The following is a 9,430-nucleotide window of genomic DNA, read 5'->3' on the forward strand; positions in this document are numbered from 1 at the left end:
AATTTAAAATATACCCTTGCCACCCAAATTTTCTTAAATTTGAATTTTAAATCTAAATTATTGTTCCGTTATTTAATTAGACCCCTATCGTGTAAAGTGGTAAAATTGAAGACAGATTTTGCTGAGGTGGGCTGGTGTCTCCGTTGGAGGGGTAATTGGACAGTGACATGGCCTAATTTCGACAAAAAAAAAACTCATCAACACAAATACAGTAAAACTAACCCACACCCAATAATAAAACAAATTAATCTAAGAGCATCTCCAACACTTGACTTCAAATTGGAGATGTCAAATTTTTTTTGAAGGCTTATGTGGCATTTTAACATCTCAAATTTTACATTAAAACCTCATCTCCAACCCTTATACCAAATTCTATTTATTTAAAAAGAAAAAAAAAAACTCAAACAAGTAGTACGGAAAGGTTTTAAACTTTCTAACAATAGCTTTTTACCTTCAACGGTTACTTTTTGAAATTTGGCATGGGAGAGGGTAGCTGCCAAAATTGGCATGCAGCAGGTTCATGCCAAAGCCACATCAGCTTTGACATGAGTGAAAGCAAATGGGTTGGAAGGTGAGTTGATGCCAAAAGTAGCCGTTGCACCGTCCACGTCACCCATTGGAGATGCTCTAATATTTTCTCAGCAAAATCTGTCTTCAATTTAACTGATTTGTACAGTAGGGGTCTAAGAGCATCTCCAACCCTTGACTTCAAATTGGAGATGCCAAACTTTTTTTGAAGGCTTACGTGACATTTTGGCATCTCCAATTTGACATCAAAGCCTTCCTTTTCGGCTCTTATGCCAAATTTTATTTATTTGACATTAAGCTATCCCTCTTCAACCCTTAATGTCAATCCTTGTGTCAAATGTTCAAAATCCAAACGGTCATTTTTTGAAATTTGGCATGGAAGATGGTGGTTGTAAAAGTTGGCAGGTTTGCCATTTCCTTCAAAGCCATGTAGATTTTGACATCAAAGAAGGCTGTCAGGTTGGATTGAATTTTGGTGTCAATTTTTACCGTTAAAATATCCACGTAGGAATTGACATCTCTCATTGGAGATGCTTTAGTTGGATAATAATAGAGGAATAGTTTATGGGTAAAGTTGAAGTTTAAGAAAGTTTAGGTGTATTAAATATTGAGGTCAAAGTTTGAAGTGTATTTTGAAATTTTCCCCTTGAAGTTTAAAACATCAAGATTGGAGATGCTCTAATTGGATAATAGAGGAATAATTTATGGATAAAATTGAAGTTTAAGAAAGTTTAGGTGTATTAAATATTGAGGTCAAAGTTTGAAGTGTATTTTGAAATTTTCCCCTTGAAGTTCAAAAAATCAAGATTGAGCACCAATCTGACTTAGGGTTGATTTAAAAAAAGGGCACGGACTGCCAGCAGTTCGTGTGACTAGTCGTCCAAAAATGATTTCAAGTAAGGCAAATGGTTTGTGCCGAAATATCTTTTCGGTTGGATATTTCCACCAATTTGAATCATTATTTAGTGAGTTGAACGGCTGACTAAACTGCAATGACTTTAGAAAAGCTGGGTCCAAAAAAAAATTCCAATCTAGGATCATAAAGTCTTTTGGAACCAACATCAGACTTGGTTTGCAGTTTTGTTTGGACTTCAAAAATATAATTTGAACAGTTCATTTAGTAGAGCTTTTTTAAGTGTACACAGATCTACAAAAAATTGATCGGGTATCAATTGGTTAGTAAATAAACCAAATTATTCTGTTGTGTATTTTTCAAACCATATATGCTGCTCATTTATTGAAGAAAAACATGAATGTTTACCAAGTTACCAAGGCCTTCCATTAATTTTATTTTTTTGCAAAAATTTTAGACATATTGAAGTCCATAAAATAAAAGGTTTTGATTACATTTTCAAGCTCGAGATAAGACGGGAATGAAAGGGGGTAGGATTCCCCTTCTCCCTTTGGAACACAAGAATGAACCTGTTCAGAAAAAATTAAAAACGACTAGTTCCCCAACTTTTTGTTGATCCTTGAATTTAGGCAAGGGTATTGTCCGGTTGGGTTCCAACCAGTTTGGACCATTTGTGGGCTCGAGATTCACAACAATGATCGGAACCATTCACTTTTTAGAGTTTATCGAGGACATTGACCATGCCAAAAATCACGATGATCGGGAAAAATTTGATATTATTTCGAAATCCAGCCACCCATCCCGAAAGAAAGGGTAGTCTTTATCAAATGTGTCAAACGCATGAGGACACAGTTATGAGAACTAATTTTCATCTGTTATATCCAATGTATAATCAAAGAGTATGCAACAATACTGCAAGTGCACGCGAAATAGGGAGTAATAAGAATGAAATCCTTCCGAGAGATGAAGGAGTGAACATCTTCCAGAAATATAGTAGACGAAGAATAATAATATCAAGACATGGGGGTAGTGTCACCACCCTGCTGGAAGAAAGTTTCGTAAGTTTCGACTCTTGGTTTTGATTCCGGTAGCTCCAGTTCTTCCATAAACCCCGTCGTCATGTTGATGAAGTCTTTCATGTGTGCGAGCCTCCATTCCTTGCAAGAGATGGAAAATGTGAAAAAGGAAGAAGAAAAGATCAAACCAATAAGAAACGAAACGAATGGAATGGAATGGAATGAAGTCATGAAAAAAGAACCAAAGAAAATCGGTCAAAGACAGCCAACACAATAGAAGGGGGGGAAAAGGACTACAATATTTCATGCCTATCAAAAAACTAAGGACAGCAAATCCTTGGATGTGCTATCAATTTCATGGCTATACAAACTACAATCTGCAAAGCAAGCTGAAGTGCGTAGTGCGTGCTCCACAGATTTGGGAAATTGAAGATCTGAAGCATCAGAGGCATATTTCTTTACTTGCTCTGCTAGTAAAAATAAAAGAAAATAAAAGAACTGCATCAATGGTTCAGTTCCTGGTACCATGTTCTGGAAGTTGGGAAAACACTGGCAAGAATTTAAATAACATCAAAGACATCCTTGGAAGGTTCTACCGATCTTATCACAAACCTTTCGGGGAAAAAAAACTTGGGGGAAGATGGGTAACATGCAGAGATTCCCCCTTCTCTTTCTACACCCTCATTTTCACAAACTCACCTTTTGTAACAAGTGCAGCACCTCAATTACCTGAACTAGTTGAAGTGGTATAAATGACAAAAACTAGACGCGAAGGCAAGAAAATTTACCTCAAAATGCCAATCTCCATATAAGTTTGGATCGTTAATGTTTGCCCAAACATAAGCATAGGCAGTTAACTTTTGAGAACTATCCTGCAAAAAAATTCCAATATCAGTCTCCTTGAGAGGACTTGGGAAACTATACTACAATGGAATACAGCAGTGACTTGGTAAATTTCACCAAGACCAAATTCTCAGTCTCTTTTAAATTCATTATTTGCTCAAAATCGCTGAAATTTCCTGTTTAGTTATTGTTGCCCTCTTCAAACTCCTTGTACCGTCCCCTTTCCATCTTAAATACAAGCTAGCCACAAAACAATATAAGATTATAAGTAGTAAAAAAACTGAGCAGTTCTCCCACTGATTAAGAGATTGGTCTTCCTTCTAAATAAATCTCCATTTCATAGCTCCCGGTTGAAAAGCATAATGTAAGTTCCTAGACATAGGATATTTCCTAGATGATTCAGCCCTACATACCATTAGAGAAACCTCAATAGTGCGCCTCTCATACTCAACATCCTCAAAAGTGTCCAATACATCTAATTCAGGATCTGTGATACCAGATAATACCTGAACGAATAAAAATTTACAAAGGAAAGAAATAAATCGATTATAAAGAATAATAGAAGAAAAAACCTCTCAAACATATTGCATAAATGAAGTCAAGACTAACTAACCCTGAAAATATTTGGCAAATTAAATACCTGTGTAGCATGATTTTTAGCCTGCAACATGCTTAAACAACCATGAGGTCCATGACTGACCAGGAGTACATAACCTACGAAGCAAATAAGAAATGATTGTAACAAAAGAGTGATCCTTTTTGTCTCAATTAGCTGAAAGGATCTCGAAGCCCCAAGCTCGTAAATTCTCTTTCCGTCTGAGTCTCCATCCATCCTTTCCTTTATCAAGATCCTAAAACCTTCCTCCACCGTCTTTTCACTTACTCGAAAGGACCCCTACTAAGTCAAAGGCATCTTACCAACCGAGGCAACCAAGTGTCAATTCCTTACCATTTGTCAGCTCGCTCAGCTAAAACTTTATCAATTTATGCCATGATTATATAAGTACATAACAATATAAATAGATATGTAAAATATTATTTTTGCAAGAACTCAGTACTGCAGGATGCCCTTACTGAATCCTTTTTAGAATAGAGTGATGTTTCTAGTTCATCAGAAATTTTTCACAACTAAGCAGTATTGAGTATTACAACACTTTTAAGAGTTTGTGAGATCAGTTATCGAAAAATCAGCCCTCTACCACCGATGTGGTGCAACAACAGCTGCTTTGTTCACTTATAAGTTTTACAGTAAGAATTATTTTTACTCTCTACACAATCCTCAATAAGTTTCTCTATCTCTCTCCACTCATTACCACTCATTACATCAATTTTTTTCCTCAAAACCAAACAAAGTGAGCGTCATTGAGAGGATTGTATGGTTGCTTCCTTGCTCTGGGTCAGATCCTAGCCCTTGCAGGTTTACAGTTCAAAACTTCAAATAGTTACTACTGAGCCTATGCAAACTACTGCTCATGGATATTCTCGCTTCTCAGGTTCATATTAGGGACAATCACTAGTGTGCTCACCTCATTTCCTCCCGGTCTAGAGTCTTTCTAAGCAGTAGTGGTCGCACTAGTTTCCATAGAAATGTTCTCATTGGTGGAGCCGTGGAGGCAATTGTGGACTTCGTGGTAGTTCACAGTGGTGGTCGTACTAGTGTTCAAGGTGATAGGAAATGTGTTCACGGTGATGCTATTAGTATACAAGACCCTATTGTTGGACAGTAGATTTTTTTTTTATCACTGTTGGATAAAGTATGGTAAACAGAATTACGTACATCAGGTCTTTGACAGCCCAGCCTCAGCCATCTTGTTCAACTTGTCCAAGTAATATTGCATGCACAATCCTTACACCTACGTGTTTGATTCTAGCTTCTGCTGCTAGTTCACATGTCCGGCAATGCCTCACTTTTCTTTGATTTGACTCATTAACTATCGTATTGTCCTGCTAATCATTCATCTTGACCCGTTCATCAGGAGGTGTTCTTCATCCTACTCATACCTTAGCCTTAGCTACCTTCTTGTCTTTATGTCCCTGTTCTTTAAATGGCCCTTCCTTTAACGAATTTGATAGGAACTTCGTCTGCAGCTGTTAGCTCAGAAGGATCAGACGTGTAATAAATAATAGGTAGCGTTCTGCTACGACTAGAACGAATTCCTTTCAGCCACCTCAGGAGCAGGCAGGAAGTACAACCCTACTGACCCGGAAAAGCTGAGAAACTTCACTAAAAATAAACGATTCCCCAGAACAAAACTACTTTAGGCCTTCAACCTGACGGGGCCTCTAAAAGTATAGTATGAAGCAGAAGCCGGGTACAAGCATCACAAAAAGTGTTTTATATTTGTAAATCTGCTTGTTTGCAAGCTCAAATATCCACTAGCGTTTCATATTTACCAACAACGGACAAATGTCCATATCCATACAAGCACAAGGAAGACTCGAAAATAATAATAATAATAATAATAATAATAATAATAATGCAAGAACCAAGAGACCGTTTTAAAACAACATTTTCAAGTTTACATGATTTCACATTTTACAACAATTTGTTTTGTTAGTAAAGTTCTCCGGATACTAGCATTAACTTAAAAGCTAGGGTGAGAGCATAGATGGTAACGGTCAAAATTTTATTTGCCCAGAAAGCTGTTAATACCAATAATCAATATAGTTGCAAGGTAAAAAATAAAAATGCTCAACCGTGTTTTTCTCTTAGTAGTCTAAGGCTAGCGGGCATAACTTTATCGGAATAGTCTGAGCCAAAATAATGTCAAGTATTCTGCAGAACAAAGAAAATGCAGACTGATCTTTTCATAAGAAACACCAACAGCTAATTTAGATACCAATCAAATATTATGCTCAAAACTTAAATAGACAATCACGGCAGCCGAGCATTATTTTAGCAGCCTTCTTCACAATAGTTTCCAGTGGAACCAACCAGCTTGACCAGTACAGTCTGGTACACCACTAAAAGCCTACTTCTCCACCAAGAAAGGCAGAAACTTCAAGTGATTTTGGTCATCAATACAAATTTTATTATCATTGAAATTTTTTTGCTTCAAAACAGTTTACATAGTAACCTATAACAAAAGACTAACTGAAAACTAAGAATACTTATGGCATACTGGAAATCAGAAAGAGATGGAATCTCACATATCTGATCTTCGTTTTCAAACTAGATGGCATCATTGATATCACTAGGACCATGGTCCGTTTAATGAGTTGGTAGATGTGCTCCTAGGCCTTGATACGATATGGAAATTATTAAAACATGACTTTCCGATGTACAAAATTAGCCAGTTTATGACCCTGAAATAGTAACATTTTAGAGCAAGTACACAAGAAAGGATTTTTTTTTAACAATGAAACTCAAATCAAAATGATGCTCCGAACAAAAACAAAAACAACACTCTGAAGCAGCAATTATAAAGTTTGATGAACCCACCCTCCCAGTGACTTTCTTATTCTCAACTGGCAGAATAGCAGGATAAATGCGTCCTTTGATGCTAAACCTATGGCTGAAAGAAACAAAAGCCATTCAACGGTTCATTAGAGACCAGAAATGTGCAAAAGTTTTTTTCTTTAAAAAGAACAGAGTTAGAAACTTAAGTATTATACTCCAGTTAAAAAAAACTTACTTCGATATTTTTAGCATATTACATTGATGATTATCCTAACTGAGTAAAAACAACTTTATATGGAATAATTGTTCTCTAACATTGTAACATCCTAACAAGGATCAACAGGACAAAGTTTGATGATATTTAAAATGCATATACAGTCATTCATCAATGTTGTACACCAATAGCACTAAATAATGGTGCTAACAATGATCACGGTTTGCATCTCCAAATGAGAATTAAAAAAAGTAGAAAAACGAAATTATGGATAACAGAGAACCCAAAAACATTTGATTTATGGGATCGGACCATCTTATTCACAAAAAGATGGAAAAATTGACATAGGTGAGGAGAAAAATAAGAGTGTGGTAGAGTTCAAAGTTGAACAGTTTGCCATGATTGACTGGTGCATAGATAAGCCTCGACTCATTTTAGCCAATATTAAGCAGATGGCATTTTTCTATCTTTTTACTAGCGCGTAATATGATATGCTAAATCCAAAAATCACACAAACAACTATTAGGCGAAACGCATCCCAATTACTAAGAAATGAGCTTCTTGGATAACCAAATTTCATTCTAGGCCTAGTCTTTTCTTTACCTCAAATGTTGAAGTAAATAAAATAATAAAATAATAAAATAAAAACTTGGGTCTTGCCTTCCTCTTTTTTTTGGGTCTTGGGTGCCATTCTCCGTTGTGCCCTTGCTCCGTATAATCTTTGTATATCTTTTCAAACATTAATAAAAATTTCTTTTGCTGAGAAAAAAAAAAAGCCTGTATGATCAATGATGTAAACCAAAAAAGAGATTGTGAGAATCCCACGCTGATTCTGATTCGGGAGGATTACAACGTACCCCCTCCCCTTAGTCCCAAAGAGATTGTCCGGTACATAAAACGAAAACTTACAAAAATGCATTTTATCAAGAAAAATTCGAACGTTTTTTTTGATACATTGAAAGAACTCATTGACATTTAGTAAGTTGCGGCAAAAAGTTTGATTTTTTTTTCTAACAAAGACGCATTATTTTGAAGTTCTCATTTTGCAGACCGAACAATCTTTATGGTACGAGGTAGTAATATACAAGTTCAACCTCTCTGCATAATAGCTTAAAGCTTTCGGTAGGTATACAAAAAAAGGCACCCTTAAACAAAAGCAGGTGAAAGAACAGCCAAGGATGGAGAGATCTTCACTCTCCCTTCTAAGGGAAAGATCTTGAGTTCGAGTCCTCATGGAGGAGGTGCTTGGCTCTCGTTGCAACTACCAAGGATGGAGCCAAAGGGGGGCTAGTATGGCAGTCGCCCCCCTACAATTTATCATCAAACTACATCCCCCCCTCCCTCTTTTTTTTGTTAAAAAAGTTATTAGTAACAGCTTTAATGTTTTTCGAGCTATGAAACATTTGGTACTAAAATTGACCTCAATGAGATTTAAATACAATCCTTTTAAACAAGATAAGGATAGCAACAACAATTACTTAAAGTTACGGAAAAAGCTACCGAACGTAAATCTCTCAATGTGCAATCAAAGAAGTTCAAGGAATGAAGGGTAAACGAACCGACGGGTAAGGCTCATTACTCCACAACGGGCAACGAGGAACTTGGCAAGCGAATGTTAGTTATTGATTTCTTTAGAGGTTATGAGATATTGAGATCCTTGTGACTCTTTAATTGAACTTAATCTTGATTCTTGAATTGAAATGACTAGTATGTTGAATATATTATTAGGCTTGGGAAGTGGATTGTTGATCGTGTATATTCGCCCCCGTACGCAAAAAAAACATCTATTAACATTCTATAGTCTCTAAACATCTTACTAACATTCTGTAGTCTGACAAAAAACAAAAATAACAAAACAGGTGATAACTGAGGAGTGTGGACAGCATACCCAATTCGTAAAACACTAAAACCCAAGGTAATAAAAGGCATTTCCAGAAACCCAAATCTTATATCCGATCAGAAAATTAGTTATGCAACTGAAAAACAAGGAACAGCAATAAGAAGAAAAAGAATTACACTTCCAATCGAAGAGAGAGAGAGAGAGAGAGAGAGAGAGAGAGAGAGAGAGAGAGAGAGAGTTACAAGTCATGTAGGATGGCGGGAGAAGAGTCAGGCACGCGCTTCAGTAAAACCGTAACAACCTCATCAGCCAACAGACTTCCGTACACGAAGACGTTGTGAAGCCTCTGCCCCGTTGACATTGAGGACGATCCCATTCTCTCTCTCTCTCTCTCTCTCTCTCTCTCTCTCTACTTCTTCTTCGTCGTCTTCTTCTTCTGATTTTTTATGATTATATCATGCGTTTTATGACTGTAGAGATGTAATTATCCGATTTATTACGCTACTAATCCTTTTCGATTTGGAAATATTTGAATTTGGTTCCTTTGCATCTAATTTACTCACTCTTTTACCTCTCAAGGTCTCAAGTTCAAATATCCTTTGCTAACACAACTCTTGAGGTCACTTCATTCCGCAAAAAAGTATTGAATGGCGATAGGAGTCACTACAGAGATTAGTCCTGGGTGCGTGGAAGTTAATCCGAAATATACTCTATTATCAAAAAATTATACTCCCTC

At 36.5% G+C, this 9,430-nt stretch overlaps 1 protein-coding gene across 2 annotated transcripts; it reads right to left on the reverse strand.

The window, feature by feature from the left end:
- Positions 1-2,236: 2,236 nt before the first annotated feature.
- LOC131301545 (AIG2-like protein D) lies at positions 2,237-9,216 on the reverse strand. 2 transcript variants are annotated; one of them, XM_058327904.1, is made up of 6 exons: positions 9,121-9,216; positions 8,937-9,083; positions 6,683-6,755; positions 3,654-3,746; positions 3,186-3,269; positions 2,237-2,538 (listed from the first exon to the last, which is right to left on the reverse strand). In XM_058327904.1, the coding sequence occupies exons 2-6, from the start codon at positions 9,068-9,070 to the stop codon at positions 2,395-2,397; spliced, it is 528 nt and encodes a 175-aa protein (XP_058183887.1). In that variant the 5' UTR covers positions 9,071-9,083; positions 9,121-9,216; the 3' UTR covers positions 2,237-2,394. The 2 variants fall into 2 exon arrangements, with proteins under 2 accessions (XP_058183887.1, XP_058183888.1); XM_058327905.1 differs by having other exon boundaries at positions 8,937-9,148.
- Positions 9,217-9,430: the final 214 nt, after the last annotated feature.

Source organism: Rhododendron vialii, chromosome 9a, assembly GCF_030253575.1.
Source record: "Rhododendron vialii isolate Sample 1 chromosome 9a, ASM3025357v1".
In the NCBI taxonomy this organism is placed as follows: Eukaryota; Viridiplantae; Streptophyta; class Magnoliopsida; order Ericales; family Ericaceae; genus Rhododendron; species Rhododendron vialii.

Bases quoted from the DNA above. Each gene is read 5' to 3' on its own strand.
- LOC131301545 (XM_058327904.1), bottom strand. From the start codon at position 9,070: ATGGGATCGTCCTCAATGTCAACGGGGCAGAGGCTTCACAACGTCTTC. The intron at 3,270-3,653 runs GTATGTAGGGCT...ATTTTTTTGCAG, and splicing joins CTATTGAGGTTTCTCTAATG to GATAGTTCTCAAAAGTTAAC. The intron at 2,539-3,185 runs GTAAATTTTCTT...ATCTCTTGCAAG, and splicing joins ATGGAGATTGGCATTTTGAG to GAATGGAGGCTCGCACACAT.